We start from the raw sequence: 27,480 nt of genomic DNA on the forward strand, positions 1-27,480 counted from the left end.
GAGGTGATTACCACAGTCATCACATTTCAAGATCGAATTGGGCGTCGACAGTTCTAGCGTTTCTTACTATGTAAAAGGTGTGACGATTTGATGCCCGCAGCCGATGGACGCGCTCCGGCCTTGAGACGCGACGTTCCACCACAGGGACTAATTATTAGGCCCCACAACGCGCTAATCTAGTGGGTCTTCTTCGCCAAGCCTTTACACTAAAACAGCCCGAGATCAGCCCTGGAAGGGGAACACGCGAGCAAAGGAGAAAGCGCCTGTTGAATTCTCTAAGTCAACAACTCCTTGATCTGTTCCAAAACTTCTTTCTGAACCTCGGTCGGCCATTATCATATTCATCATTGCATATATTACGCCCGACGCCTCTCTGCACCATCCCTTTAAGTTCATCCCGCCATCAAAACTAACCGCTGCCGGAGCTAGATCTCGCATGACCATTTTCAAATTATCTCGTGATTAAATCCTTATGCCATTAATGCTCATTATAAATCATTCCATCCGCCGTCAGCCTGGTCTTCTTTAAATTCTTCTTTGTCACCGAGACCCCCCTGTTCCGCTTTGTCTTCCAAAGTCGACGGCTTCTCTACCTCGTCGAACCTGTCTCTGTCCGAAATTGTCAGCAAACTCTCCAGGCAAGCAACGCCCCCGGTTTGAACTCACCCATTCCGACCCCCCGCTTTCAACGCCCGCGCCCCATACTCAGCAACCAAAAGCTCCCTAGTTTGGTGTGGAATCTTCGCGGGGACACCCTCAAAACTGGTCTTCTGCAGCGGAAAAAGGTCCTTGTCCCTGAACTCCCCCCCATCTTTGCAACTCATCATGCCCCTGCCTCCTGGGTGTGTCAGGTTATACCGGACCGCATACATGTCGATGTACAAGCCGGTGTCGGTATCAATCCACCTCCCATCGGCCGAGCCAGCCGGGTCTGATTGCTCGCGGGCCTTTGCAAACCGACTGAGTTCGAGTTGGTACTTGCGGCGAACCGATTTTGGCTGACCGGGCACCCGGATTGAAAAGGTGGTCATGTTGTAGTACGCAGCAAGATCGAAGATGCCGGGCTCCGATACTTGCATGCGGACGTCTCGGTCCCCAGGTAGAACTTGTCCACTCAACCACCAACCAAGCAGGGAGTCGTGTGCTAGCCATGTCTCGATGCCGAGCTCGTTAAAGGTGGAAAGGTATGCTCGCACCATGGCTTTTAATGCCGCATTCTGCTCCGAGTATGAGAGATCTCTTTTGGCGAATCTTGGATCATCTTTTGGTACATTGTCAGCCACTCAGCCTAGTCACCCCCCTAGCGCGACAAACCACCAAACTTACAAAATCTCCCCCACGGAAAATCACTTCCCCCTCCTGCTGCACCTTCTGGTGTTGTTCCCCCAATATGCGCCCCATCGTCGGGTGACGATCGTATCGCAACAGCTCCAGACCCCGAAAGCAGCCCGCAGGCTAATAGCCAAGTCCTGAGAAGCATTGTGTGTTGTCGCGAGGTGGAAAACGAAAACAACCAGAAAGGAAAACGTTGCTCGGGAGAAAAATTTATTCAAACATTACAAAAGAAGGCTAGGCAATAAGCCCACCTAAAGCACGGCGCGACGTAGCAGTTATATCATCCCACCATCTGACAATAACAAAGCGCAAAGATCTGGAAGCGCTTCCATGCCTCTGCCTTCTATTTCTGGCATTTCCCGCAAGGAACCACAGTGTTCTGGGCCCGCGCACCCCAGCACTTGGGGGCCGGAATGATCTGCAGCTTGCAGGGTCGGGGATGCAAAAGCCCAAGGGAGCGTGGGGAGCTGACTGCTGAGCCGCTTTCTGACATTTGGCAGAGCCTGCGAGGTAACGTTAGCACGGAGGCACGCAAGGCACGCTAACTATCCGTACAGGTAGAGCAGCGCGGCTAACCAACGGTTGCTCCAGACGCCCTGTGCAAACATCTGGGCCCTGACCGTTCGTGTCGCGCGTCGCATTCTGCAAATGGAGGTGATGTCGAGAAGCACCTGCATGGAGGCCACTGTGGGGCCTTCAAGACCGGTTCGTGTAAAAGCTACCTGCACTACACGATAATAGCTTGTGACCGTGCTTATAATCGCTTGCACGGCGTGCCGGCTATCCCTTTTACTTTCAGTCTGCGCTCAAGGATTGGAACGGCACATACGAGCGAGTGACGGTTTTTGCCAGGTTTTGTAGATGGAATGGTGAGTTAGGCAACGCCGGTTGCGTCAGTAGGTGGTAATGTGATCTGCCCATTTCTCATTATTCCGGGCCCAACGTCAGCTGGGTGTAACTTTGAAGAAAGAAAGGAAAACGGTCTAAAATATCTGAGAAATCCGCAGCTGACCGGGTTGCGCAAAAGAGAGCCGCCAAACAGACAACGGCCGGGTCTCGGCGCCGAAACTCATACTGGGGGCCGGGCCTGGTCCGCTCTCCGGAGAGACAACTGCCGGATTAGGAAGGCGATTCCGGGTGTTGAGTCGGCGCGCTCTACGGTTTTCATTTGCTCGATGTTTTGTGTTGTCGAAGAGATCAATAAAGTCAACAACTATGCTTGATTTGCGTCCGCCTGTGCCATTGAGAAGAATGCGTGCATGGCGTCGGGGCAGTGTCGAAATCCGGTTTAACCCTAACCCTGGTCGAGATGCGCCCCTCAGCTGTTGCCACCTGCGAGTTAGGCGAGCGTTGGGCCCACGCCCCCAAGCTTCTTAAGGAAGCAAGCTCGCAAGCTAGCGTTGGTGAAAGGCAACGCAATGCTGCCACACCACAGCTCCCCATCACAACATCCCGCCAAAAACACCGACGCGCGGCTTCACCAACCATCAAGACCGACTCTCTTCTAGAGCTCATCAGCACTGCGTATTCCGCCCTCGAATCACCGACGACCTAGAATAGACTTGCGCAACAGCATACTCGATCGCACCTCGTTTCAGCCGGACCTGAGCGGGGGAACACAGGACGACGCAGGCATCGAGCGCATCGAAGTGATGCTATCATAAACACCACCCCCCGGCGAGCCTCCAATTCCGTTGCACCCGACGCCCGGCGCCCGAGGGAAACCTTTACCCCAATCGCGTTTTGTACCTCGCGCATATCCGGCCTAAGTGCCAATCCTAGTACAAAATGGTGTGGACCGTAAGTTGAGTTGAATACGGTACGGTATCTGCTGAGGGCATGCAAGAGCTGACGATGGCCGGGACTAGATCTTTCGGATAGCGGCAGACTTGTCGCATATCACGGCGAAATGCGTCCTCATATTCTCGATTCACCGGAACAGGAGCTCTGAGGGTTCGTCCGCCCATCCCTTTGGTCCCCCTGCCACGAAGTCAATGGTTGTTGCTGACTTGTCTCTCTCTGTCTGCAGGTGTCTCGCTCCTCACCCAGCTCCTCTACCTCGTTGTCTTCCTAACCCGCTACACCGACCTCTTCTCGGAGTCCTTCGCTTGGAACTACTTCTTTAAAGTCTTCTACTTCCTCTCATCCTTCTACACCATCGCCATCATGCGCTTCGTTTACCCGCGCACCCGCGAGCGCGAGATCGCCTGGAAACTGGCTGCCCTAATCCTTGCGGCCACCATCATCCTCTCGCCCTTCGTCATGCTCGCCTTCTCCGAGGACAAAAGCTTCAGCGAATACCTCTGGACTGTGTCTCAGGTTCTCGAGTCGGTTGCCGTGCTCCCACAGCTTCTCCTCTTACGCCAGACTACCATCCCGACCGTCATCACCTCCTTCTACATCGTCTTCCTAGGCTCCTACCGCGGCCTGTACGTCATCAACTGGATCCAGCGCGAATTCGACACCAACATGAAGAAACCCAACCCGACCTCCGTCCTCTTCGGCATCATCCAGACCGCCCTGTACATCGATTTCGCCTGGGTCTACTGGTCGCGCCAGCGCGTCAAGCTCCGCAACGGCGGCGTCGTCGACGCCGACGACCTCTCCCGCGGCTGGCTCCTCCGCCGCATCTTCGGCAACAAACGCTTTGGCGGCCGTGGCGGTGCTAATGGTGGCCTCGACGACGGCGCCGATGACGAAGAGAGCGCCCCCGCCCTCGGCCGAGGCGGGTTCAACCACCACCAGCAATCATCCTCATCTCGCGGACTCGGTGGTGGAAGTAGCGGCAACAACACCCGTCCCAAATGGGGCTCCCGTGGCATCTCCATCAGCGCGGACGAGGGTGTTTTCGAAACCGAGCGTGCGCGCGGCGATGCGTTTGATGACGGTGACGATGATGATGAGGAACACGGCGTGACTGATGTCGACCCGGATGCTAGGATGCGTGATCCGGATGAGTTGGCTAGGGTGCTGGATGAGGAGGAGGAGGAAGACGACGATGATGACGACGATGACGACGATGACGACGATGACGACGATGATGATGACTCATCGGAGGACTCGTCGTCGGCGGCTTCATCGTCTGCCCAAAAGAAGAAAAAGGCGGCGACGCATACCGATGCGAAGGGGCAGCCGAGCGGGGTGGGGAATGGGGACGAGTGGAACGATGACTGAGTTAGGTATGAGGGGAGGGGTGGGAGTGGTTTTGGTTTAGTTGGGGGGTTTATCTGGTTTGTTAGGGTTATGGTTTGGTCTTCTGGATTTGTCTATATGGTTCGCGGCCGGAAGACACGGGTCCGAGATGAAGGGGGCCGTGTGTATGGGTTTCTCCCTCGTCAAGGTTACACATACTGGTTGGCGGGAAGAACATAGGGAAGCTAGCTAGCAGCAGCTGGTGGATTGAACAAAGAAAATGCCAACGTGTGTTTGGGTTTGTATGTTATGACGGGGAAGTCATCCAGACATCCCACTACCTAAGTCTGCGAAAAGGTCGTTGAGGAGTTGGCGTTATATACTTAATTTAGGTGTTGGGATTTCAGGACAATGCCGAATCAAAGATTTTTGAGGACGGTGGTGTCTTGTGCATTTCTGTGCCATCTAAGGGAGAAGTTGGTTGGACTCGGGGAGAATAAGCCATGAAAATTTGAGCTTGGGTCGACTTGTTCCACGAGCAATCACACTGGGATCATCACGTATTGTCACCTTGTTCAAGTAAACATCATTCATCATACTGATACAACCAAGAAGCTCGGGCACTTTCTCAGTCTTGGTCAAACCTAACATATCCATCACCTCCCGTGAATACACAACTCCGACCTATTATCGAAATCCGCCATCTTTCCAGGCCATTATGCTAGACACAAACACACACCCCCTCTGTAAACCTTCAAGGGGCCATATCCATCACCACGACCACCACCACGGTCATCACCACGACAAGAACGGCAATCATCCCCCGTGGCGCTCTCTCGTAATAAACCAATCACCTTCACTCATCATCCCTCAACCGCGAGACATTCGGTCCCGTCTTCGCCAAGCTATTCCGCAGCATCTGCAACGCATTCTTCCTCTTCACCTCCCTACCCTTCAACTCCCTCTTCTCTTCCTCGCTGTACATGCTCATCTTCTTCCTCGGCGACGGCGTACCAAACCCGATGCTGCCGCCCCGCGCATACGACGTGACCGAGCTGGCGAACGACTCCCGCAGCCGACTGCTGCCGAAGCCACCAGGGCCGCCGTCCTTCTCGGGCGAGGACATCAGTAGCGACCGACGCTGGGTCTTCTGGGGCGTGGCGAAGGGCGAGCCTTCACGGCTGCGGGGGCCGGGAGTGCCGCCGCTGCCGTTACTTCCTGGCCCGACAGAGCCGAGGCGCAACCGGCGCATCTGGCTCTCTAGCACGTCCACGTCGCCGCTGCGCTTCTCGGCCATGCTCGTCATTTTGTTGATGGTCCGGATGATGGCTTCGACGGTTGGCACGGGGCCTTTGCCGGAGGCGCCACTGGCCGAGGCAATGCGAGTCCGGAGCATCGTCAAAGCTTCCTCGGCTTCGGCAAGGAGCTGGGAGAAGGTCGCATAGGATCGGCGCAGCTCGGTTTGCTGCGTTGCTTGCTCGGCGCTGAGGGGGAGCGACTTGGCGACGACGAGCTGGTCCGGATCGATGTGGGTGTTGATGACCTTACGCATGTCTTCCTCTTTGGCGCGGAGCTTGGCGAGGTCTTTGGCGAAGTCTTTGATAGCATCCTCGGTGGCCTGGACGTCTTGGATACGTCCCTTAACGCACCGCGCAACCTCGGCGTCGAGTACCGCGCCGAGCTCGTTGGCCTCGACGAGCACCCAGTCATCTGGGTTGTCGAGATCCTGGTTGGTCCGCCCTCCTTGCTTGAATTTCGTGGTATGACCGAGAATGAAAGACTGCAGGGAGCGCGAGTTGAGGCCCAAAACGTCGATCATGCGGTTGATATCTTTCCACAGTGACTCAACAGCTCCAGGCACCTCGTCACGGCCCGGCTTCGGCGGCTCCAGTTTAGATTGAACCGTGAAGAGCTCATTCATCTGGAGCGTAGGCTCGAGTTTAGACTGCAGTATCTGCTGGATGCCCTCGTCTTGCGGATCAACAACTACCTCTTCCGCCGCTCGCATCTTTTCGACGAGCTTCCGTTGTGCCTGCACATTTGGGTCTACCGGGGCGCGTTGACCAGGGCTATACACAGGGCTGGATTGCAGCGGAGCCGCCTTTCTCCCCAAAAGTTGAGTCGCTACCCCAGGAGCGCTGAAAGAGCGGCCAGGCTCGCTAGGCCTCAGAAGATTGCTGCGGGGAGGGCCGCGCACTGGGCTGGGCGAACGGGGGCTGGGCGGTATCGTCGGCTTGGGAAACAAGGGAGGCGCATTTCTGCCGATCTCGCCAAACAAGGGCCGGGACGGGTCCGCCTCGGTGCGGGAAATAGCCGAGAACGTGCTTCCACCCATCCCGCCAAACGAGCTTTGCGGCGTTACACCTGGTGTCTGGGCGCTAAAACCAATCGTCGGGCTGAGGTCTTTGGCAACATCGACACCACTACCCTCACTACCAGCTTCCGATTCATACTCTCCTTCCTCGCCCTCATCTCCTTCCTCTCCCTCCTCCCCTTCCCCCTCTTCCTCTTCTTCTTCTCCCTCTGAGTGCCCTTCGGACAGGCCCTCGTCACTTGCGCTATCCGGTACCGTAGGCAAGCTTGGTGCTGGTTTCGTAGGCGGTTTGGCAAGGAAGTCCGGCGGCAGTGGGGCGTCGCTGGGAACTGTTGGCGTCGTGACCGTGGGTTCGGGCTTGGGTTTGGCGAACACGGAGTCCGGTGGTAACGGCGCAGCTTCTGGCACGGCTTCTGGCTTCTTCACCGGCTGGCCTAGGAAATCGGGCGGCAGCGGGGCGTCCTCTGCTTTGGCTGACGGTTTCGAGACTATGGGTGGTGAGTATTCCGATTCGGACGACGAGAAGGACAAATCAAAAGCCGCCTTACTAGTAGCATCAGGCGGGAGAGGTGCCTCGGGGATCTTGGACAGGTCCACTTTGTTTTCGGTTTCCTGCTTGGCCTTCGGGGTCCCAAAGATCGACGTTGTCGCGGGCCTGGGGGCGCCAAAGATATTGGACATCCCCCCTGGCGTTGGGAGCTTGGACCCGAAGAGGTTGGATCCACCAGTTGAGGCTGCGCTGCGGAAATCGACCCGCTGAGGTGCTGGTGTGGTTGTAGGGGTCGTAGACTCGGTCCCGAAGACCGGCTTGGGCTTCTCTTCCGGAGGTGGCGTAGTGCTTTCCATGTCCATGTCCTTAGACTCGGCGGCGGGGGGCTTCTTGGCAGCATCGTCGAGAGACAATCCGAACCCGCTACCGAACAAATTGGATTTACTGGCTCCTTCTTTGGGTTTTTCGTTGTCATCGGCAGAGAACTTATCCGCCTTGAAAGTCGTCCCAAGAACGAACGGTGAGCTTCCAAGCGCTGGCTTGTCAGTCTTCGCCGCAGGAGGAGGGAAGGCTGTGTCAGTGTCCATCGAGACATCGGGAGTACTAGAGGTTAGGGGGGCGCCAGGTTTGGAACCGAATATGCTCGAGCCGCTTGGGGCACCGCCCAAACCACCGAAGCCCCCTTTGCTGGCAAAACCTGCAAACCCACCGCTGGCCGCCGCGGAGTTGCCGCCGCCAAAAACCTTGTTTCCGGTAGGGGCAAGCGAGCTCTGGCCAAACGCCGGTCCTGCGCTACTAGTTGTTCCGCTAGACCAAGGGGAAACTTTACTTCCCAGGCTCATGCCAGAGGCCTGACCGAATGCTGGAGCAGCTGGCCTGCTCCCGAAGGTGGAAGAACCAAAGGTAGGCCCGCTAGGAGCGGCTGCGGCTGGTTTGCTGCCGAAGGCGCTAGATCCAAACGCTGGGGCAGCGGACGCGGTACCTGCACCCCCAGACCAAGGGGAAGTCTTGGCTCCTAGGGCTGAAGGGCCTCCAAAGGCGGAGGGGGACCCAAACGCCGGAGCTTTGGTAGGAGCAGGAGTTGCGAATGCCGAGGGGGTAGTGGCAGCTGGGGCCGGGCTCGCAAACGCAGGGGCAGCCATCTCACCACCGCCAATCCCAGGATACGTCGTGCCGCCACGGATGGACTCGTTGTAGACAATCCACCAGGATGCTAAGACACCTTCGTTGTTGAGCACCCACAGTCCTGGGAGAGGCCCGGGAGAAAGCTCAATCTCGTCCGTCGGAATGGGTTTGTAGACCTTGTCCTTACTGGACAAGTCGATTGCTGATCCAACAGGGTACGTCTCGGTCAAATCCTCGCCCATCGGCAGCTGCGCTCGCTTGGAATCATCCGCTAGTTCCGTCGTCGTGAACACATTGGTGACAGAATTGGCCGGCTTATCGGTTGTTAAGGGGGTCTTGGACTTTGACAGCAGCCCGATGCCCTCATGGGCAGTAGAAGAGACCAGCAGGAGATCCTGGAGGTTTGGCGGAAAATCCCGGAGCCTCAAGAGGGTATGGTGAGGGGCCTTGTCGCTCACAAATGGCTCAACAGGATCGGTGAGCTTCTGAAACGTAAAAGACGGGTTCCCGCCGGGGGGTTGTTGTCGGGTAACGAGGTGGAAGATGGCCGGCTCTTGACCGTTCGTCGCGTTGTGCACAACAAGGAAAACATGATTCTCCAACCATGCAATTGAAGCCACTAACAAAGTCAGCAAATACGCAAAAAGGTGTCAGCACAGAGACATCACGTACCGTGAAAGTTCCCAACATTGGGCGGCTTTGGGATCCTGGCCTTCTCCACTCCCTCTGGAGTCATCTGGACGATAGACCCATCCGCCATGCCAGCAACCAGTTGTTTGCCTTTGGTGCTCCATGCCGCGCAGCTTACTTGCGAAAGAAGGGTTGGCCCATTCGACCCCGACACAAGTTGACGCTCAACCAAGTTCGCCATGAACAAGTTCCCGTTATTCGTGACAACAGCACATAGCCCAGCTGACTCGGGCATGGGATTAGGAATTAGTGCCCGTAGGGTTTCTTGATTCGTGCTGAGCTCAAACGCAGGCTGCGTTCCGCCTTGAGTAAGCGTTTGGACATCATAGACTGCAAGTCCGCCGCCCGTCTCGGCAGAGAGCACTAGGTATTTTTCATCGGCCGTGAAGGCGAGCTGGGAGATCCGGATCGGGAACGGGACCGTCGCCTGGGGGGTGAATGACCGGATTTCACTGTCGCCATTCTTTTCGCCCTCGAAGGCTTTCCGTACCGATTCGGTTGTTGCAATGTAGACGGCTTCGGGACCTGCGGCCGCAACGAGGCCCTTGCGAGACGCAATACCGAGGAGCGATGCTGTGGGCGCTGGAGGAGGGGACCATTTAGGGATCAACTGAACCTTGGCATCGCCGGCAATGGATAAAAATCCAAGACCCTGTGAAGGGAAATGAAAAGTCAGTAAGCAGCGCATACCTAAAGAAAAACCAGGCCGGGTGATTTGAACAGCCTTACCTCTGTCTGTATAACTTCCAAGTCGTTGCCCTGCGTAACGCCTCCCGCTCCGCCGGCAGGAACGCCTCCAAACCCAAACGCCATCGCTATCACAATTTTCGCTCCTTTGGGAGTGAGGTCGTGACCTTCAATTGCCGGATTCAATCATTTGTCGATGTATCGCGTGCGGAAGTACAGAATGCGGGACGCAAGTGAGTGACGGTCGACGCGGTTGGCTGGTCGATTCGAGAAAAGGCGCCGAAGAAGTCGAGCAATGTGTATGAATCAAATATTTGCGGAAAATGGTCTCTTAAGAAACCCGCTATGTAGATCGATTCTTTGTTCAACGCTGCGATGAAAGCCGCGTGGTCGTTGGTGGATGTTCTGCGGTGGTTGGGCGCCTCCCAATGCCTGTCAATAGCCTCAAAGCAGAAGACGCGACCCACGATTTTTCTGCCTGCCCCCAATTGCCTGCCGAGCCATTCCAGCACCTCGAATTGCTGCCTGTTCCGGTTAGCTTGAAATCACGTGTGGGGGAGCTTGGACCATCCCCCTGCTGGTGCTTGGGTGGAGTCAGGCAGCATCCCCTTAGCGCGTTCGATGGAGGGGGAGCTCGCCCGCCTGCCCGCCTAAGACTCCGCCTGTGGTTCAGTGGGAAGGCAGCGTTAGCCTCGTCATCAGCTCCCGCCAACCACCATCAACAACGGGCCGCCTGCACCAAATCCCCACCAACTTTGGACGACCTAACAACGACCGTAGCTCAACCATAAAACCTCGAGTACCGATTTTAGCAAGCACCACGATCTTTAGCGGCCTATTCTCGAGTGTTGAGTTGCCAGCCCGTCAGCATGCCCGGCTTCGACTTCTCAAACTACAACCGCAATGCGGCGCTACATGCCCGCGGCGTGCCGTTGCCCAAGGCCACCAGCACAGGAACAACCATTGTCGGGTGCATATACGATGGCGGTGTTGTGGTAAGTTTTGCCGAGGACACCCGGGGCCCGTCGTTGCCCTCCGAGAGATCTGCGGGATACTGACGCCGGCATCTGTGCAGATCGCCGCCGACACAAGAGCCACCTCGGGCCCGATCGTTGCCGACAAGAACTGCGAGAAGCTGCATTTCATTGCGCCCAACATTTGGTGTGCTGGTGCGGGCACGGCTGCCGACACCGAATTCACAACTGCCTTGATCAGCTCGCAGCTCGAGCTACACTCCCTCTCAACCGGCCGCAAGCCGCGTGTGGTGACCTGCATGACGATGCTGAAGCAGCACCTGTTCCGGTACCAGGGCCACATCGGAGCCTACCTCGTTGTCGCGGGCGTCGACCCAACCGGCACGCATCTCTTTACGGTACACGCGCACGGCTCGACCGACAAGCTACCATACGTGACGATGGGGTCCGGTTCGCTAGCGGCCATGTCGGTGTTCGAGACTCAGTGGAAGCCGTCGCTGACGCGGGATGAGGCCGTCAAGCTGTGCGCCGACGCCATCGAGGCCGGTATCTGGAACGATCTGGGTTCTGGTAGCAACGTGGATGTGGCCATCATCACCGCTGACAAGACCACCCTACGTCGCAACTACATCCGCCCCAACGAACGTACCCAGAAACTCAAGAGCTACGCTTTCGAGAAGGGCACCACCGCTGTTCTCAACGAGAAGATCATCCGCAAAGCAGACTTGGGCAACTACGTCAGCGTACACGAGCTGCCGGCAGAGGAAAGCGGTGATAAGATGGAGGTGGACACGTAATGACGGTTTAACTTGGGCTGGGGGGCTATAGAAAGATGATGGGCAGGCTGACACCTGTTTACCTAAGCAGGTGTTGGGGATGGTAGACAGGTTCATGCATGTACCAGTAACAACAGCACGAATAAATGGGGCAATGGACGCAATGAACTCAGACACAGCATCCAAACTAGTTCGCATGAAATGCTTCAGTTGGCTTCAGTTAGTAACCCTAGCATCGTCTCAGTAGCTGGATAAGGAATTGTCGTACTCCTGACTCTCGCCGGTGCTCCACGCAGAAGCGGTTGTCATCATTGTCAACTTTCAACCCAATAAGCCCTGTGCAAAATATATGCCGGGTTTTCATCAAGCAACTCTTTGTTTTATTTTACTTCGGTCGGCCCCTAAAATCACGGCTCCCCGAAACTCTTGGTACATGGAAGCTGCCAAATGGCCACACACCTATCCGTACACTACTCGAATAACAACACCAACATGGTCCACTACCACCATCCAGAGCCGAGACAGATTAAATGGTTCCGTATCCCTTTGTTTGTCCCGAAAAAAAAATGTTGTAAATTATGCAACAGGGAACGAAAATAAGTGAAAAATGAAGACGAAATAGAGAGACCAGAGTGAGAGACTGAAAGGTAGTCGTCCTGAAACTTTGTCCTCAGTCCACGGGTTGATCAGATCGAAACAAGGGCCGATTTTTCCCGCAAGGTATAAAAGGAGGCTTTCGAAACAATCCAGGCCAGGTGTTGCTCTGCCACTTTGAAGCATGACGCTGTCAAACCGTGAAAAAAGATTTTCCCCGAAACTCCGCAGACCGAGAAAAGAAGGGGTATGTAATGTCGTGCCGGTGCATATGTATCATAATCGTCAAAACGCAGTCGTTGCAGGCAAGCCACAAAACAACGCGTGTATGGGGAGAGGGACAACGCCGATGCCCTCTAAGGTTTAGTCCTTCTTTCGACTGAAGATGCTCTTTCGTGACCTGGACTTTGATCGAGACTTTTCTTTGTCGTCGTCGTACTTGGATTTGTGAATCCTAGATTGGATTAGCATCTCGGCGCTAGGCTGCGGTAGGGAAAGACAGAACTTACCAGCTGTTTCCAACCATGCTCATGCCCTTGGCCTCGGCCTCACGGTAGAATTTGGCGCTCTTCTTGAGATCCTTCTTACAGCCAATGCCTTGGGCATAGCAGAAGCCAGCCTCGGCGAGCGCATCAACGTCTCCCCAAGCTAGATAAAGCTGTCAGTTCAAGTCTAGCTAATAGATAGAAAGAATGAAAGCCTTACACGCAGCAATCTCAAAACACCGTAGTGCAAGGCCCTTATCTTGCTCAATACCCCAGCCATTCATGTGGCTCACACCGAGCTCATAGATACTCAAAGCGAATTGGGCCTTCCGCGTCTTGCGCTCCGTTACATCTGCGGGCTTAGCCTGCTTCGGCTGTCCGTCTTCATCAGCGAGCTCCAGGCTAGCGCACTCAGCCGCTTTCCGAAGCCACTGAACACCTTCCCGCGGGTTGGGGCGTGTTCCCCATCCGTGCCGGCAGGCAAGGGCATACAGCAGCATGCCAGTGGCGTGTCCCTGATTAGCAGCGTGTCGCAGATGCCACGTAGACTCTTGCAGAGCACCAGCTTCATGCAGGGCAATCGACTTAGTTACATGTTCCTCCGCCGTCAAGTCCGACATTGTGGGGATCCCCGAATGGGTCGACTTGTCGGGCTTAATGGTGCTGGCCGAGTCGCTAGTGGTAGCGGATGCTCCCACGGACCTGCCGGTCGCGGCGTCGTCCAACTGAGGTCCTAGACTCCGGCCCCGTCGGTCGTCTCCGAAATCATGGGCACTGTCCGTTGATGGTCTGCTCGGGTTTGGAGAGGGTTGCTGAGCAGGACGCATCACTTCAGTGCTCAACTTACTTCGTTCTTGCGACGGTCGCGAACGGTCCAACTCTATGCCACCGGAGGAACTGGAGGGTCGTGTGGGAGGAGATGGTGGCGGTTGTCCAATGGCGGAGTGGTTGAGAGCATGGCTGCTAGTGGGCGATAGGGGTTGCTCAAAGGAGGGACGAACAGGAGGGTCGTTGAGCAGAATCATGGACGACCTTTGGAGCGCCTTACCTCGAGGAAGCGCAAATTTCGAGTAAATATAAGACGGGGCTCCACTAGTGCCGTCCTCTACCGCTGCTTCACGCGATGTCTCGCTGGTCAAGCTCATCGAGGTGCCAGTGGCGTCGTCTGCGGTAACGAAGGAGCTCTGGCTGTCGGAAGATAACTGGCGCGTTGGTGGTTCAAAACTCGGAGTCCCAGCCCTACTGAGAGGCCTTGAGAAATTGAATTGTGGCCGAGGAAGACCGGAAGCGTCGGAGGCGACTGAGGGAGAGCGTTGGTACGGCGGGCCGGCCGGAGACAAAACGCTGCTACCAGAAGAAAACTTCCTTGAGCCGAGAGAGTGGACCGACGTGCTTAAAACTCCTTCCTCGTCGGCCGATTCAAGTGGCGAGGACATGAGACTCGAGGTTCGTTTGGTAAACATGGGTTTAGGGGGGACAAGCCCAGCCGCATCAAACGAGGTTTTAGAGAATCTTTCGGGTGAACCGGTAATGGAAGCGCTGGCAACGGGCGATTGATGCGACAGAGCGTCGTTGGTGATGGGTTTGCCTTCGCCTTGCTTCCCCGAACCCCTGAGTCCAATGGGTGATGGTGACCGTTCCCTACGAGCCCCAACGCCAAATAATCCTCCTTTCTTCGTGGCATCGCTCAAGTGCCCCGCCTTGACAGGGTCAAAGTGAGCCATTGGCACCGTCGGCACCGGTATCGACTCGTCCGGTGTTGGCGGGACTTGAGAGAGGCGGGGATGCATAGACTTTGGTCGGTTGTCAAGGTCGTCGTCCACCTCTGTCTTTAAACCAAGCCCCACGTTCTGGAGCGGCGGGTGCTCATCTTCCGAAGCAGAATCCTGAGATAGGGAGCGGAAATAATCCGATCGGCCTTGAACGATAAGGGGACTTTCAACGGTCAAAGGTGGCAACCGGCTCATGCGCCGACCCTGTTTCGCACTGTCCTCCAGTTGCTTGGACAGCAATCGACTCTGCAGGGCGAATGCATCAAGGGGCGAGAGCTCTGGGGGCGCTTCGCCAGCAATGTGCATTCGAGGGGATCGGAGCGGTCGTGAAACCGAGGTCTGTGATTTCGACCTGAGGTCAATAAAATCTGGGCGTTGCTGCGTCATGTTGGAAATTTGTAGAGGTTGGCTTCGGTTGACGTGGTTTATAAAACCCCCATGAACAAGATCACTTGTGAATATCCTCACGACGGCCGGTAAGACGTCAAGACCGCTTTGGCGGGGACGACGCCAAATGGTTTCGATCGCAAAGGGCTGTCTGTATCTAGACGTTGAGGTCAACGTATGCCTCAGCCGGCGATAAAATTGGAGTCTCGTGGACTCCGACCATGCGGATCGACTGGGGAATGGGCGCCGAACTTCGAGAATCGGATGGCGGTGCGGGGTGTGTGGGCGGTTCGATCGTTTGTCGGTAAAATCGCCAAGTTCCGGAATGTCGAGGTTCCTCGAGGTTCGTTGAAAGCGCCGGGGTTAGGCGGGTTCGTGGGCAAGCTAGTCTTGTCGTGGGAATGGGCAGCGCATCGAAGGGAAAGAAATGCGGAGCGATCGCTGCGCCGAGAATGCGCTGCCTTTCGCTAGTGCACAATCAAAACGCGGCGCACAACGAGTGGGCGACAGGCGTCGTGCCAGACACACCGGGAGTCGAATGTGAAGATAAAGAAAACGACCGTAGCAGCTGTGGTGAGGAGGAGAAGGAAAACACAACAGCCCAAGGCGACGACAAGAAATCAAAGGCAAGTCACGTCCAAACCGAGGGGAGGGAGAAACAGGGGAAGCACCCGCCGGGGAAGTGGATAAGCCTCAAGGTCTGGTTGACAGGGGGGAGGGGGGTTGCAGCCACATGATATTCCATGTTCCCCAAGCCCAAAGCAGAGAGCTAGCGCAGGTGCTGTTTCCAAAATTGATAGGCCCTAGCTCAAAACAGGCTAGCGTATCCGTGCCGTTCCTGGCGGAACGGCGCTGTTGTGAAATTCCAGCCACGCCCGCTGCAAAACATGGGGTGCATGGACCCCGACGTTGTGTTCTTTTCATGATGAACCGTTTTCTGCCATTTGCAACGGACCGGCTTGGCGCTTTTGCGGATTCCGAGAACGGCGGACTTTGCGGTGTTCTCCGTCTCTTACACATGCTGTACAGGGGAACTATGCATCATCAAGCCCAGATCCGGCCAATCTCATGGGATTGATTCTCTTTGTTGGCACTGCAATTGTGTCCAACGTGCCCAATTACCAGTTGTGGACCGATCTGTCGACGAGTCTCCCCGCCCAAAGCCAGAGTCTATTTCCGCTATCAAAGCCCGTAACAGCTCATGGGTTAAGTCTTGCAAGAGGCGCATGGGACACGGGCTCCATCTGTGATCATTGTTTATTTTTGTTTTCGAGGCCGTTTTGATACACTACTGGTCCTGCTGCTAAATCCCAAGTTCCACCCGCCGATCCCCGCTTTCCATCAAGCTTCTAGGCTTCAAGTGCACAAAGTCCAGATTGTCGATCGACCATGGACGTGAGCCGTTACGAGTTTCGTGTGGCTCACCACCCTCCTTTCAGACGGACTAGTGGGGCCTAGACGACACATTGCTTCGTTTCTCTTCAATGAAATATTGGGCTGTGGCAAGAACATCGTACTTTCCACATCAACCCGTGACTGCTAAGCCGCACACCGTGGGTCCTGTCCATCTCATCGCTAAATTGGTCTACAGAGAGTTAAGATGAGGACCGGGCAAATGGGAAATGGAGATTCAATAACCCCCCATTAGAAGATTCTAGCTCTATGTAAGGCAAATCAAGGTTTGTACAAAGGGAATTAAGCGGATAACCCCAAGTTGCACGCACCAGCTGACGAACCCTTATTTCAATGCTCTGTACAATTTTGGTGGCTCCGAGTGGGCATTGGGATGGAGCGAATCAGAACGGAACTGCAAGGGTTCTCCACGATTGTTGGCGGAGCGCCGAGCTTCGCAAAGCAAAAGCACGGCCACCATGTCGGTTCTTCGTCGTCATGCTCAAAACCCATTGGGAGGTGGCTTGAAATGAAATTGCCATGTTTTTGACCAATTGTCGACATCATCAGTGTGCGACAGCGGATGGGTCTCGCCAACAGCGTGTCCGACACAAAATATATCCAGAGACGGTCGGAACTTTTTTACACAGTAATAAGTCGAAACGTCCTCCGTTTGTTCGAAAAAACTTGAGCATGATTGTCCCTTCCCCAAACGGTGGGACGAGAAAATATTCAGGGTCTGGAGCACGCGAGTTCAGTGGCTCACATGACTGGCAATGCTTTAGGGCGTAATTTAACCAGCCGTCTGTGAGGTTGCATTCCCCTTGCAGGAATAGGAGGAGAACCAGGAATGCATGTCTAGGTGCCAGCACCTTGCAGTTGGTTGCTTTGCTTGGCAGACAGTTCAGCATTGTCTGATGAGACAAATGTCACGGATTAATATTCAAGGTTGGCCAACCTCCAGGTGGGCTTTGTTTTTGCGAAAGAGCTCTGGCACCGGGGCTCAGAACATATTTTATGCCGAAACCGTAACTCCTCCCCTATGCATTCTAAGGAACAATTTGTCTACCCAAAAGGGCTCAAGAGCGAAAACCCGCAACCGCCAACAGACCAGAAGAGAACAACACAAACCCGGTTGGAAACTATGTAACCGCGACTGCACTTGCGTTGGCTTGATTTTATCCTTGCCATCTTTACGCTACCTCAAAGGTCCTTCGATCTCATCTTCTTCAACCTAACGCCTCCCTCGAACAACGCACGGTCGATGGCCGCCGCCACAGTGAGAGTGCCGCCGACGATGGCGCACAGGCCGGCGAGGAAACCAAGGAAGCTCTTGGCCTTCTCCTCCCTGTTAATAACCTTCATGGGCGAGATATCCTAATTATTACAAATCAGCTACCCGCGTCGTTCCCTCGGACCAACATAATAATACTAAGTGGGTGGGATAGGGCAAAACTCACATATGAGAAGAAAACGCCTGGGATGCCACCGCGGGAGTGCAAACGCTCCTTATGGCCCTCGGCCGAGTCGTCGCCACCCGTCAGGCTACGTTTGTGGCTAGTGACGGAGTACTGGTGAGTCTCAACGCTGCCGTCGGGCGAAGCGCCAAACGCGCCGAGCTCAGCCGAGTGCCGGTCGCGGAAGCCGGACCAAGACTTCTCCCAACCTAGCGGTAGGTACGAAGTGGGGACGATCTTCAGGAAGTACATGAAGTTGTAGTTGACGTCGTCCGTCTGCTGGTTTGTGCCGTCGAGTGGGTTGAGGTGGTGGTTCGTCCATGGCAGGTTCTTGGAGCCTAGCTTCTGGCTCAAGCTATCAGGTAACTGCGGGCCGAAACGCAATTGATGGATGGTGTGTGTGAAGGTGTGCTTGGTGGGTGTGTTCCAGTAATTGTTGAGGTCATGCACATGCATGTTGCCCTTGCTGAAACTGCGCCCAGGAGCGATATGGAAGTTGCCGACAACCTTGTTGACACGGAGTGCACCTTCAATGCGGCACCCTTCATTGCGCTGCTCATCCAGCTTCTCGCTATAGTGTTCGCGCTCACACTGCTCAATGCCTTCGCCCCTGCCGAAGGCCCAGGCGGCTTGAGCGTAAGCCTCCTTGACTTCATCGCACGTGTTACAGCATCCGGCCTTTTGTGCATTTCCGGGTGGTGCGGCGCCATAGCACGGCCCGCAGTAGTCTGGGCTGAGATGGATAGCAGCCTCTGTCGCGTCGTGTCTTGTCGCCGCAGGTTAGTGACTTACTCCAAAGGAACTGTGGTACGTGGGAATGCTGCCAACTTACAGAGTGATTGCCTTGGAGTCGATGTCTCCCCCGCCTTCACTCAATGGTCGAAGCCTTGTCTTGCTCACACCATGATGCACGCCATGTTGTTGCTCACCGGAGACATCCATCACATCGAGCGTAAGCAGCTCGCAGGGGATTCGGGGGAAAGTGATGTTGAGGTGGATTTCCATGCGCTCGCCTGCGAGAAACGAAGTTCAAAGGTTAGCGTCTCGTGCGTTGAGAATATTGCAGATTTGTCACCACAGTCATACCTCTGCTCTTGTCCACAATCAACTCTGGGTGCACCTCTATCCTGCGGTAGTCCGCCCACTCGCCCCATGCAAGGAAGAACACCACGATCAGCGACACGATGGTCACAACACCACCTGATGTTGTCCTGATGCGCGCATCCTCCACTGTCTTCGTGAAGGCATCTAGCCTTGTAAATCTCGACCTGGTCGCCATAATTTCTCCTCCGCGCGTCGCAAGCGCTACGATCGAGGTTCGGTACCGGGAAGGGTTCCACGCCGCGGGGCTCCTGTGCAGCAAGAGAATACACAAACGCGTGGGAAGGCAATGAAAAGAAGGTCTGAGAAACACAAACAATGAAGCGCCGCAAGTAAAATCAGGAATTGGCAAAGAGCGACATCAATTGGGTTGGCATCGGATAAGCGACGGCGCCAACAATGAAGCCGTCCTCGAGGCTTCCATGTGAAGTTCCCCCACGATGCGCTCAGCTCCAACAGCCCCAGAAGTTGAGGCCACCTTACACAGTGTCCAAAAGGACGGGTTTCGATTTCCAATTCTAGTTAGCGTCAGGGTCCGCTTTCGGGACCCCAGACTGCCCACCGGCACTCCGAAACCCAACAGGTCTGGCAGGAAAATCTTTGGCAGCGCCGTCTCTCGGGAAAAACAAACTCATAACCTATTTGCAAAACAGTGATGTGAAATTTCCGCTATCAATTTTCGCCTGCAGGCTCTCAGGTTACAATCTTGACCACTGTGGTGGTTCCCAGTACCAGCTGTGTTGCATGAGACCCCTTGTGATAAATGAAACATGAGCTCTTATGATTATGTAATCTCTTCGTAGCCCGCATGGCTTAGTGGTAAAGCGTTTCACTCGTAATGAAAAGATCCTCGGTTCGACTCCGAGTGTGGGCATATTGTTTTGCCTCAGTACTTGAGTTAACTTTTTACTTTTAAAAGGCCGGGCCAACTGAGAGCCAACTCGTTTGATTGTCTCCAGTTTGAAAGTCAGGCCCATCTCAGGTTCATCGCACATCTCACAACAGACTGCTGTGTAGAAGGTAGAAGGTATCTAGCTATTCTGTCAATCCGAGATATTCCCCGTCATCACCAATGTGAGTTTGGCATCGAGGGACCTCTGCAGGTGCTTGAACCATGGGCCTCCCTTGTTGCGGGGAGTTGTCTGGGACCCCTGTTTCGAAAGTTTCGTGGGGAACCATGGAACTTCCTCGGTCCTTGGCGCCTCTCTTCGAGATTTGTCGTTGGTCGAATCAGTCGACAACACGCACAGTCGAGCAAGGCTTACGATTGTTCGATGCAGGTTGCTAAATTTCAAGCCTTTTCCAATTAATACGGGGCAGTTCTAGACGTCCAGGACTCTCGCTGTAACCGACATCCGTCTCGTACCTCCGAAGTGGCGCTATCAAACAATTGCTCACGCCCTTGCATTATAAGCATTGTGTTGGCGGTCCATGGAAGATAGCGGGACGTGTTTTGTCCACTCAACCCGGAGGCAAGCGCCAGTCGTTTGGGTGGAGAATATAACAATCAAAACGAAAGCTAATGAAAAGGACATGAATCGGGGATATAAACTGTCAAAGGCCGGCCAGTGAAGTTGAATCCTTCGTCTCTCGTGAATGGCTCAACTCCTTCCTCTTCGGGTTCGGCGAGAGTGACTCACGCCATTCCGGATCGATCTCACCGTCCAACTCAAGTCTCGTATTTCACAAACTTCATCATATATCCCACCGACTCTTAACCAACCAAACCCCCCATTTTACTTTCTCACATCCAAGATTCGCATTCTGGGAGGTAACAGCAGACCAACATGTCCACGGTAGAAACAGTTTTCAACCCCCTTGCGTCGGCCCCTGACTCCGTGCCGGGGTCAGTACCCGGGCCGATCCAGGACGCATCATCGGGACCATCGGGGGCAGCAGCAGCGGCAGCAGCAGCGAAAACCCCAGCAGCACCAGCGCCGGAGGAAGCCACAGCGGCACCCACGTACCCACCCGCCGTCATAACACTGAGCCGCAGTGGCTACATCATCCGCCCCATGGTTCCCGCTGATGCCGCCTCGATGCAAGTGGCCTGTGACTCGCCCGCCATGGCGCAGTACATGTCCTACCGCTTCTCGTCCCCCTACACGCTCGAGGCCGCACACCACTGGATCGGCTTCGCGTCGGCCTTCCGCGTGCCTGGCCCGGCCGGCGAGACCATCGCTACGGCGGGCGACGTAGCCCCCATCATGGTTATTAGCGACCCCAAGACCAATGCTGTGGTGGGCGGCATCGGGGTTAAAACGAAGGAGGACGTCGAGCAGTTCAGTTTTGAGGTGGGGTACTGGACTGCGGAGCCGATTTGGGGTAAAGGTGTTATGACCGAGGCCTGTAAGGCGTACTGCAAGTGGGTGTTTGAGACATACCCCAAGGTGATCAGGTTGTCAGCGGAGGTTTTTGGTGGGAATGACGCGAGCATCAGGGTGTTGGAGAAGTCGGGTTTTGTGCGCGAGGGCTTGAAGAGAAACGGCGGTGTCAAACACGGCCGGGTGTTTGACGTTCATCTCTTCGGTTTGTTAAGGGAGGAGTGTACCTGGTAGCGGAGTGTACTGGTAGCTCGGTTAGGGAAAGGGGGCGGATGGCCTAGATAGACGCTTTGGATGCGACGGGGAGTTCACTGAACTTGTCGCTAGGAAATCGCCACTGGGATTGTCATTTTAGTTTGAATCATGTCCTTTCCTACTTATCGCCATGTTTCTGAAAAAGCTGCCTAATTCTTAAGCCCTAAAGACAAAGCTGTCTTGATACCCCTTCCCTTAACCGGAATGCATCGCCTTAGGCCTTCAACCTCGCATTGCTTGCAATATCGTCTTGCGCATCCTTGACCAGGAAACTAATAGATAGCCTGTTGTTAGCACAGTCTCATTCAAGCCCAGTTTAGAGAATAGACTTACTGGTAAAATAACACCGCCGGCGCAATCGTCCCTAGATGCCACAGACTATGCGCATCCAAACTCCCCCAGAGCGGCGGAAAATCAAACAACTCCAGACTCATCGCCATAATCACCCACATCACCACTACGCCGGGCCAAATCGCCCACGACTGCGAGGTCTGTCGATACCTCGTCCAGCTGAACCAGCTCCACAGCAGGTTCTGGACCACGCCGCACACCACACACGCCAGTGTGTTGTACGTGTAATCCCACCGCCAAAGCCCCAGGTACGCAACATGGCACGCATACATCGTGCCGCACAAGCCCGTCCACAGCCTCAGCCCATTCCGCTTCCCGGGCCTGTCCAGCCGCCAGATGCGCACGATAGCATAGTACATGCCGTACAGCACCGACGCGCCGGCACCGAAATAATCCAACCGCTCCGTCAGTTTGAAGTCGCGGGTATGAAACACGGCACTCAAAAACCAAGTGACCATACCGAGGCGGGCGAGGAAAACGTAGAACGGTCGCATGGTGTATCGCTCGGGGATACGCGGCAGCACGTGGTTGTGTAGGCCGTAGTAATGCGCCGCCCAGTTGCCCAGCGAGAAGACCACGCTCAGCGGCTCCTGCATGCCCAGCAGCCGGTAGAACGGCCACTTGCCGTGGAACTGGACCACCGGCTGGGGCGGGTCGCGGGTCTGGCGCTCTGCCGTGACGATGTGTTGGCATGTGTAGTCGCATTCGTCCGGACAAGTCCAGAGGAGGAGACGGCGATGAAGAGCTGTGTTGGCGCGAAGGCGGGAGCGTTAGTTGGAAAAGGGGGAGGTTAAGGTTCGAACGGAGGAAAAGGCGTACGTACGGATTTCGGTCTGGAGTTCGACATCGGGGCCACAGTTTTCGCGTTCGCATATCTGGTAGCATCAAAAAAGGACGCACTGTCAGTCGCACAATAAAAAAATGCCAGACTGTTGCTACTAGCGAATGGACTTAGTGGACCGGGAACACGAACCTCGACACACTCGCGGAACTCTGGCAGCCGGTCGCCAGTCGATGCCGCAGTCGGGCTCACAAGTAGAAGGGCAACTACAACAACAATAAGGAACAGTGGCAGCTGGGCAAAATGCCCGCGCCTCCCCCCAAGGTTCATCATGGTGATAGCATTGGTTTGTGGGCCAAACTTTCCAAGCCTTCGGGAAGTCGTGCTGGTAGAAGTCAAGCTGTTTGAAAAAAGGGATGAGGGAACGCGCTGGTCAAATAGGTCCGATTAGCTTAAAGGTTGCTCTGGCTGGGTGCCCCACAATAACTGCCGGCCGGGCTTTGACCCGACCCCGAAGCCGCCCGCTCGGACGACTTCGAGGTCACTAAACTACAAGTTCGGGAACGAGTGTCCAGGAGGATACAGTTAAAGGAAGTTAAACCAAAAAAAAAAAAAAACTTTGCACAGGCGTTCGCAATCGCTAAACATTGGGGTAAGAGGGTAAGTATTCAAGGCAGACCTTCAGTTCAACCCCCCCAAAGCAATACTCGCAACAGCAATCAATAACAAATCACCAAGCAATAAACAGTAAGTGGCACCAAAGAATGTATTCTTGACTCCAGACTAGCAAGCAGCTAGACGGAGTAGCCAGTAAGTAAGTAGTAGATCATGAATATGTAATAATACCTCATCAAGCGTCATCATGCCCACCCATCTGATCCATCATCATCCATCATTCCATCCATCCGTCAATATTCGATCGTCATCAATGACCAAATAACCACTCCAAATCCTCCCTTTCCCTCTTTCCTAACCAAGCATGATGAAGCCGGGGATGTGTGTGCGCGAGTTTTTATCTTCAGATCCAACTCCCATCTATGCAGAGCCGAGCCGCATGAAACGGCCGACTTGGGTTTGAAAGAAAAACAAAGTAGGCAAAAAATAGAAGAGATAAAATAAATAAATATATGCTTAGCCGGCCTCGTAAGTGAGGCGTCGGAAGCAACCAAGAAGAGAAAGTAAATAGACAATATGCCCGCCCCATATAATTAGGTATGGCGGAGATATCAGAGAAGGGTAATGATAAAAGAACAAAAAAAAAACAGCAAAGGAAATAGTCTGAGGCGGTGGTTCCGGCCGTGCTGGTTCGTTTGTAATGAGTCGTTAACTTTTGGTTCATGACGCCCCCCACAATGCTATGGGTCTCGGCGTTGTCGTTGAGCATAGAGTAAAAGGAAAAAGAAAAGGAAACATCAGTGAGCGATGGGTAGATAGTTGGTGTAGTTGGTGCGGTATTTTCGAAGACACAAAGGGAACACAAAAAACATCGCCAAGACATAGCCCGCCGAAACTGCCCACTGAGTGGGATATAATGAAGAAGAAGCAAGAACATGAGTAAAGCAGGTAAGTAAAGGAGAAGAGACGAAAAAGAACCAGCAGACGCCCACCGTGATATGAACAATGCTCCTAAATGATATATGTTCAATCCAAGCAGCGAGGGTATTTCCGTCCCAAAAAGTTCTTGTCATGAACATCATGTCATCCATCAATCCGTTAAAAAAGCACCTGGTTTGACGTATCCGTCATTTCGTTTCCAACGTCGTCATATCGTAAAGAGAGATGAAAAGAGACGCCGCAACATCCAAAAACGGTCCCCGGGTGGTCGGGAAACACGTCCATGGGCGACGAGAAGTGAATGATGCCAACTTGCTGTGTCGATCCAAGATCAATTAGAGCTTGTTTGGCGTGGCGACTTGTATGAGAAGAGAGGTTTATTGTCATGTTTGCGAGCGAGTGCTGCACATTTTTGGCTGTGGCCGTTGCGGTATTACAAACCACCATAGGAACGGGGGTTGGCCTCGCGCTGGCGGAGCTCCTTGAGGCGTTGATCGATGTAGGCTAAACGATCGACAAGGGTGTTGTTGTGGCGAGCCGGAACCGGCGCCAGGTTGCTGGAGTCGGTGGTCGAGAGCTGCTGCATCGTCGCATAGGGCCGGCCGAGCACGCCGAGGTCGATGCTGCCTCCTTGATGCGCACGGTGTACCCTGTGGGGGAAACTAAAGCTGGAGCGCTTGGCTGTAAAGGGGGAGCCCAAACGGGGTGGCGGAGCAGGGAGGGCTGAATCGTCGAGTTGCGCAGCAACGTTGGGCATGCTCGTGGAGAGACTCAGTGTGGGAACGGAGGGAATCTTGGGGATCATGAACTCATTGCGGGTCGGAGTGGTTGCTTCCTGAGCCTGAGTGACACCGGCTGCGGCCATGGCAGCCTTGAAGCCTGGGTCGAGCCACAGGTCAGAACCAATGCTGGGTCGTTTGCGCGGGACGCCGGACTGAGTGTGCCGTCGTTTTTGGGTGCCCGACCTGCTAAGTCGCACGGGCGACTGCAAAGTCCGCCGTGGACCGACAGTCTGCGACTGCCTGCGCGGGATGGAACCACTCAGGCCGAGGACGGCAGCAAGCGAACCGGAAGAGCTGGGACCGTAGCTGCTGGCACCAAAAGGAGAGCCAAGGCGCTGGCGTTCCGCGAAAGATGGCTCGCCTTCAAAGGTGCCGAGGGCTTGGCCTGCGAGGGGAGCTGAGGCCGGGGCTGGAGCCGGGGCCGGGGCCAAAGCAGGTTGGCCGAGTTCTGCCGGCTCCGAAGGGTTGTGGGCCGCGAGCTGGGCCAGGGGGCCGTTGGGCTGCATACTCTCAGACGTGCTCAACGCAAGTGACATGGACATATCCTGAGTCGTGAACGGAGCGGGCGAGCGACCTGGAGCAGCAGATTGGCGGTTCCATTGGCGGGGAGTGGCTTGTGTAAAGGGGGTAATATGCCGCGAGGTGAATCGGTATTTATTAGTCCGGGATCCGGCCTTCGATTTGCATAGGTCCCGCAGGTGCGCGCGCGTGGCGGCGCAAGTATGCGGCCATTGGATAAAGGTGCCCGAGCTATCAGCGGTGGGCGTGGCGCTTCCGCTCTTCCTGCCCTCGCTAGAGCTAGCCGCCTTGGAGATCGCTTTGGAGCCCTTCCAGCTTCGTTTCGCCTCACGCGCGACACGGGAGCAGACGCCCTCGGGAGGAATGCAGCTCTTGCCCATGCGGAACGGCGTGACTTTGGGGTCCTGTAGGTAGAGCATGAAGGTCGACCACAGGTGGTCGCTCATCGCCTTCGTCCAGGGGGCCTTCCTTGCCTTGCCCCGAGGCCCGGAGCGTTCCTGCACTGGAGCATTTTCTTCGACGGGAACAAGGTGGTTGTCCTTGTCCTCTTGGATCTCGTCTCCGAAATGATCGTAGTGGTCGTCGTCAGAAGCCATGGAGAAGCGGCTAAACAACGACGCGCTAGTTTGCGTCGACCTCGATGTCGAGGGGCGGCTGGACTCGTAATCGGGCTCCGGGGTCGACTCCACGCTGCTGATGGAGTCAATGGTCCAGTTAGGGTACTGGGACGCTGGCAGCGATGTTTCCAACTCGGGGACTGGTGTCTTGGGTGCGGGAAGTCCTCTGCCCTGGGGCCGGAGGAAGTTCATGTCGACTTCGTCATCGTCGCACCGGAATTCGGGAAAGGGGCAGGTGCCATTCATGTCGTAGTCGTCCGGGGCGATTTGGGGTTCCTCAATGCTGGGTATTGGGACGTCGGCCGCCGCAACAGAAGCAAGAAAGTGTTGGGTCGGCGCAGTGAGCTGAGAGACAACACGCCTGCGCAGCTTCAGGCGCGGCTTTGGTGGTGAGGGGATCTGGACATCGTCCGTTTCCGGGAATGGCTCCGGTGTCCTAGGTGCCTCCAAGTCGGGGCACCGAAAGCCCCGCGGTAGGGTCGCGGGACCGGAGTGTGAACTCATCTCGTCGTGTTCGGCTAAGGGTGCCGATGTATCATCAAGAAGTTGTGGGTGGATGGGGGCGTTAATGTGAGTACAAGAGACAACAACGGCAGAAAAACTGGCAATGCGCGGTGGTGCGGATGTGTTTGGGGCAAGTTTGTTTGGCGTTTTGGCGACGATGGGGGTGGTTGATGAATGATGAGCGTCGAGGGCGTGCGGCGCGCCACCGAATTATTTAGCGCGGGCGCGTCCAGCCAAAATCGGATGGCTGGTTGCAGGCGAACTGGGTCGTCGGGATCTGAGCTAGGGCAAACAAGCGTCGTAGATTATCGTTGCCCATATAAAGCACGTCGCAAGGCCGAAAAATAACAAGAAAATTCGTCACCAGGTGGATAGCGTAGAAATCGTCGTGAAAAGGAAAAATAACGAGCAAAGGAAATCCCCGCGGTCGGTTGTCTTGGTTGATCAAGAGAAGCCGACAGACAGCCTGGGTTCGGATTTTGGGGGGGAGCACAGCGTTTTCGGGGGTGTCTTGTTGCGTTGGGGTACCGTGAGATCGTGACAAAAAACGCCCGCGACCATGCGCCGAGCGCGGCAGGTCGTCAACTTGGAGTCGCAAATGAATGACTGCGCTGAAGAAAGGGGAAAGAAGCGAGATCTACGAGAATGGGGTGGTTTGGGGATATGTAACAGTGCCGCGCTCATGCAAGAAGGGAGCGGGCGGCGGTTTGGGGGGCAGTGGGCCCGGAACGAACGAGGTGGCCCCTTCGATTTGCAGCTGCATTCACTCAACCCCCCCGTCCCAAGCACCGTCCACACCCACTCGACTTGACTCGAGTGGAGACAGCACTGCAGTTGCAGGGCTTCAAGAGCGAAAAACTGAACCCCAGTCTCCTTCTTGGTGTGGGAGTGGTGTGGTTGCAGTTTGGAAATCCAGGGTCCCTGCTTTCTTCAAGTCGGCCTGTCGACATCCAGCGTTGCGCTGCGCGGTGGAACTCCCAATGTTCGGTGCTGTGGCGGCCGGATAGGTGCGGACAAGCGTTGCAGCGGATCACCGTTGATGGGATGCAAAGTCTGAAATGGGCGAGCTGATTTGCGAATTG

The 27,480-nt window shown here is 55.2% G+C and overlaps 9 protein-coding genes and 1 non-coding gene across 10 annotated transcripts; 4 read left to right on the forward strand and 6 right to left on the reverse strand.

Moving 5' to 3' along the window:
* Positions 1-662: 662 nt before the first annotated feature.
* C8A04DRAFT_38957 (uncharacterized protein) lies at positions 663-1,199 on the reverse strand (the record flags this gene model as incomplete). Its single annotated transcript, XM_062784401.1, has 1 exon — positions 663-1,199. The coding sequence occupies one exon, from the start codon at positions 1,197-1,199 to the stop codon at positions 663-665; it is 537 nt and encodes a 178-aa protein (XP_062634931.1).
* A 1,924-nt stretch (positions 1,200-3,123) lies between these two features.
* On the forward strand, positions 3,124-4,509 carry C8A04DRAFT_38958 (ER lumen protein retaining receptor-domain-containing protein; the record flags this gene model as incomplete). Its single annotated transcript, XM_062784402.1, has 3 exons — positions 3,124-3,135; positions 3,204-3,288; positions 3,365-4,509. The coding sequence occupies 3 exons, from the start codon at positions 3,124-3,126 to the stop codon at positions 4,507-4,509; spliced, it is 1,242 nt and encodes a 413-aa protein (XP_062634932.1).
* An 814-nt stretch (positions 4,510-5,323) lies between these two features.
* C8A04DRAFT_13954 (uncharacterized protein) lies at positions 5,324-9,899 on the reverse strand (the record flags this gene model as incomplete). The annotated part of the gene is made up of 4 exons (XM_062777911.1): positions 5,324-7,269; positions 7,330-9,015; positions 9,069-9,738; positions 9,816-9,899. The coding sequence occupies 4 exons, from the start codon at positions 9,897-9,899 to the stop codon at positions 5,324-5,326; spliced, it is 4,386 nt and encodes a 1,461-aa protein (XP_062634933.1).
* Positions 9,900-10,642: 743 nt separating this feature from the next.
* On the forward strand, positions 10,643-11,544 carry C8A04DRAFT_30803 (proteasome subunit beta type 7 precursor; the record flags this gene model as incomplete). The annotated part of the gene is made up of 2 exons (XM_062781529.1): positions 10,643-10,768; positions 10,849-11,544. 2 exons carry the CDS (start codon positions 10,643-10,645, stop codon positions 11,542-11,544), a joined length of 822 nt encoding a protein of 273 aa, XP_062634934.1.
* A 936-nt stretch (positions 11,545-12,480) lies between these two features.
* C8A04DRAFT_13990 (uncharacterized protein) lies at positions 12,481-14,761 on the reverse strand (the record flags this gene model as incomplete). Its single annotated transcript, XM_062777922.1, has 3 exons — positions 12,481-12,571; positions 12,627-12,765; positions 12,823-14,761. 3 exons carry the CDS (start codon positions 14,759-14,761, stop codon positions 12,481-12,483), a joined length of 2,169 nt encoding a protein of 722 aa, XP_062634935.1.
* A 2,595-nt stretch (positions 14,762-17,356) lies between these two features.
* C8A04DRAFT_13978 (endoplasmic reticulum vesicle transporter-domain-containing protein) lies at positions 17,357-18,889 on the reverse strand (the record flags this gene model as incomplete). The annotated part of the gene is made up of 4 exons (XM_062777918.1): positions 17,357-17,530; positions 17,614-18,376; positions 18,443-18,623; positions 18,697-18,889. The coding sequence occupies 4 exons, from the start codon at positions 18,887-18,889 to the stop codon at positions 17,357-17,359; spliced, it is 1,311 nt and encodes a 436-aa protein (XP_062634936.1).
* Positions 18,890-19,513: 624 nt separating this feature from the next.
* On the forward strand, positions 19,514-19,585 carry C8A04DRAFT_t107. Its single transcript has one exon. It is a non-coding gene; the product is annotated as a tRNA-Thr (tRNA).
* Positions 19,586-20,498: 913 nt separating this feature from the next.
* C8A04DRAFT_13991 (acyl-CoA N-acyltransferase) lies at positions 20,499-21,269 on the forward strand (the record flags this gene model as incomplete). Its single annotated transcript, XM_062777923.1, has 1 exon — positions 20,499-21,269. The coding sequence occupies one exon, from the start codon at positions 20,499-20,501 to the stop codon at positions 21,267-21,269; it is 771 nt and encodes a 256-aa protein (XP_062634937.1).
* Positions 21,270-21,504: 235 nt separating this feature from the next.
* Positions 21,505-22,755, reverse strand: C8A04DRAFT_30807 (Per1-like-domain-containing protein; the record flags this gene model as incomplete). Its single annotated transcript, XM_062781530.1, has 4 exons — positions 21,505-21,562; positions 21,624-22,386; positions 22,465-22,516; positions 22,615-22,755. The coding sequence occupies 4 exons, from the start codon at positions 22,753-22,755 to the stop codon at positions 21,505-21,507; spliced, it is 1,014 nt and encodes a 337-aa protein (XP_062634938.1).
* A 1,654-nt stretch (positions 22,756-24,409) lies between these two features.
* On the reverse strand, positions 24,410-26,398 carry C8A04DRAFT_38964 (uncharacterized protein; the record flags this gene model as incomplete). The annotated part of the gene is made up of 1 exon (XM_062784403.1): positions 24,410-26,398. One exon carries the CDS (start codon positions 26,396-26,398, stop codon positions 24,410-24,412), a length of 1,989 nt encoding a protein of 662 aa, XP_062634939.1.
* Between the last annotated feature and the right edge of the window lie 1,082 nt (positions 26,399-27,480).

Source organism: Dichotomopilus funicola (assembly GCF_033296635.1).
Source record: "Dichotomopilus funicola strain CBS 141.50 unplaced genomic scaffold C8A04scaffold_56, whole genome shotgun sequence".
In the NCBI taxonomy this organism is placed as follows: domain Eukaryota; kingdom Fungi; phylum Ascomycota; class Sordariomycetes; order Sordariales; family Chaetomiaceae; genus Dichotomopilus; species Dichotomopilus funicola.